General features: G+C 30.4%; 1 protein-coding gene across 1 annotated transcript; it reads right to left on the bottom strand.

Annotated features, from left to right (window-relative positions):
* Window positions 1-1676: 1676 nt before the first annotated feature.
* On the bottom strand, window positions 1677-2587 carry LOC131927911 (putative rRNA-processing protein EBP2). The gene has a single exon (XM_059283790.1). The coding sequence runs from the start codon at window positions 2564-2566 to the stop codon at window positions 1685-1687; it is 882 nt and encodes a 293-aa protein (XP_059139773.1). The 5' UTR covers window positions 2567-2587; the 3' UTR covers window positions 1677-1684.
* Between the last annotated feature and the right edge of the window lie 237 nt (window positions 2588-2824).

Raw genomic sequence — 2824 nt, 5'->3', positions numbered from 1 at the left:
TAAAGTAAAGTGAAAATTGTTAATAACATGTTGTAAATATATTTTATAAATTTGTTAAATCTATTTCTTATTACCTATAGCGTTTTGAAAGCTTGACCAAAATTTTCTTTAGCCAGCGCCGTTTTAGCTTACTGCTCCGACCGTCACCACGATTTTCATCCTACGAGTTTTTTTTTACTTTCTCGTATATACGAATAAAAAAAGTCTTGAAATCGTGCAAAAAAATAAATAAAGAGTTTCTCATACGTTTTACACCTCACTATGTCGGAAAAACATAGTTTACAATCTTGTCCGTATGTCTATGTGTGTCTGTGTGTGTGTTTGTGTGTGTGAGTAAACAGCTAGGTTGATGAAATTTCATATATAAGTATTATATCAAAATCGTAGTTCTGTATCAACTTTTGAGCGATTTCTCATAACCGGAAGTGGAACTTTTTCTACTATGAATTTTTTCAAAAGCCTTTAACTTGAGTACTATTTCAGATAGATAAATGAAATTTCACACGTAAGTAAAAGATCTAATTCTCTACCTTCTATGGAATTTAGAGTAATTTCTGTTGACCAAAAGTAGTAATTTTCGCTATTTCCGATTTCTCAAAAAACGCATGTGAATTTATAAAGTACTAATAATATTCCGCACTATTATGCACATTTTATTTGGCCTTCACTTGGTGTGCAATTCTTTTTTCTACGAGATTTTATTCTCTTTTAAAAAAGTGTAAGTATTTAAAATGGATAAAAAATCATGTCTAAATCCCAAGTTACCATGCCCTAATATAAGAGTATTCGAGAAAGATTAGGGGAGATCACTCCCGGTTTTAAGTATTTTTTTAGTTTTTAAAAATAAAAGTGTAATTAGACGTTTTGTATCAGATCTATGTATAAGTAAATCATCTTAAACGAATGAAAGGGGGCTACAAGTAAGAGAGACGTATTGTGAGGACTAATACAGATTTACAATAGTAATACTATTACTATTGTAAATCTGTATCAGTCCTCACAAGCCGATGATGAAAACTGTAATACTAAAGCGAACGTGCAAGGCAAACTGACGCTGTAAATTACATGTCTGAGGCGAACAAAAAAATAAAGAAAAAAATTAGTTCTGTTGAAATTAAAATCGAAAAAGAAATGTGTATTTCATGGCAATGCCGTTAGGTAGTTTCTACTGTCGATTTTTACATTAGCTCGGTCCTTATTACTATTCAAAAAAATCTGTATATTTTGCATCATATATAAATGCTGTTTTATAGCTGCTTGAATATAATCACTAAGGTAAATAATGATGTATGTTTGCAGTGGCGGAACTAGAAAAAAAAGGCTCCCCCGCAAAAAAAATTTCTGGGCCCCCCTATATGTATATATATATATATATATATATATATATATATATATATATATATATATATATATATATATATATATATATATATATATATATATATATATAATACATATAAATATATACATACATACATATGTAGCCCGCTTCTCAAAATTTTAAACCACTCTGAGATAACGAACCAGACAACAATAAGTCCGAACTCATTTTGAGCGCGGCATTCATTAATCGTGTTTTACATTTTTTTTTCTTTTCTTTAAAAAAAAGAAAAAAAAAAAACAAAAAAAAATTATTGGTGTTTTACATTTTTTTTTTTTTTTTTTTTTTTTTTATTTTAAATGGTTACTTCTTTTTATTCTTAATTGCTTTTCGTTTGTTTTTTCCTGGCCTTTTACTGTTTTTTCCTTGTGGCTTGCTCTTAAAGTTTCTTTTTCCTGGACCTCTTGAAAAGTCTCTAAGATCAGCTGAACTCTCTGCTGTATTGTACTTTGACCTCTTTTTTTGCCCACCAAAGCCAAACTTTTTGTTTTTATACTCTCGCTTTTTGTTAGGCTTGAACTGTTGCTTCCCTTGAATTTGTTTTCCTTGGTTTTGTTGCTTAGGTTGCCTCTCAATTGTTTCATCAAAAATATCAAGCTTATCAACTTGCCCTTTCCTAAATTTCTTAACAGATTCAAGCATTTCTCTCTTTTCTTTTTGTCTTTTCTGTAATACTTCCACTTGCACCTTTTTACCATATTTTTTCATTTCTCTCAACTTCTTTGCCTTTTCAGATTTTTCCATAGAGATTTTCTTTTCTAACAACTTGGAACGAACTTTTTTCATGTGTTCATCAGATTTTGCCATTTCAGCAAAATAGTCTTCTGGCCTTTTGGTTGGAACAGATAATTTGGCAAGTCGTGCAAGACCCTCTAAAACAGTTGCTTGTGCTTGTCTGTAGAATTTAAGTTCCCTATTAAAATCATCATTTTGCAGCTGATCACCATCTGTTTCCCCATTGTCAACTGAGGCATCATTTTGTTTGCTAGACAGGACCAATCTTTCAATCCATTTCAAACTGTCCAATGAAAATTCTTTAATTTTGTCCTTTAGCCCCTCCTTGTTATTGATGAAATGTTTCTTTTGCTCTTGCACAATAAGTCCTGGTTGAATTTTACCTGCTGCAAGAGCTTCCTGTATCTCCTCGATGTCCGAATCTGATTCATTTTCGTCCATGTTCATCATTCTCCTCGTGTTGTTGTATTTACATGTTTGTATTACGTCTTTATGTGTACCGAAAATAGTGACAAAATTGCCGGCTGGTCAAAATTATATAAACATATAAGCTTGTATTTAAAATGGTTTCTCGCGTTATGTTTATTTTTATGATTTTTTGTATTTATATTATTAGTTTTGAATACATTAATTTTTATAGCTATAGGATTCTTTAATATTCCTCATTTAAATAATAATTAAGAGAATAAATGGCTCTTTAATTTACAT

The sequence above is a fragment of the Physella acuta genome, unplaced genomic scaffold (genome assembly GCF_028476545.2).
Source record: "Physella acuta isolate Inbredline_101_S28 unplaced genomic scaffold, ASM2847654v3 ptg000090l, whole genome shotgun sequence".
Lineage (NCBI taxonomy): Eukaryota > Metazoa > Mollusca > Gastropoda > Physidae > Physella > Physella acuta.
Note: the sequence above shows the minus strand (reverse complement) of the source record. Positions and strands in the feature narration are given on the sequence as shown.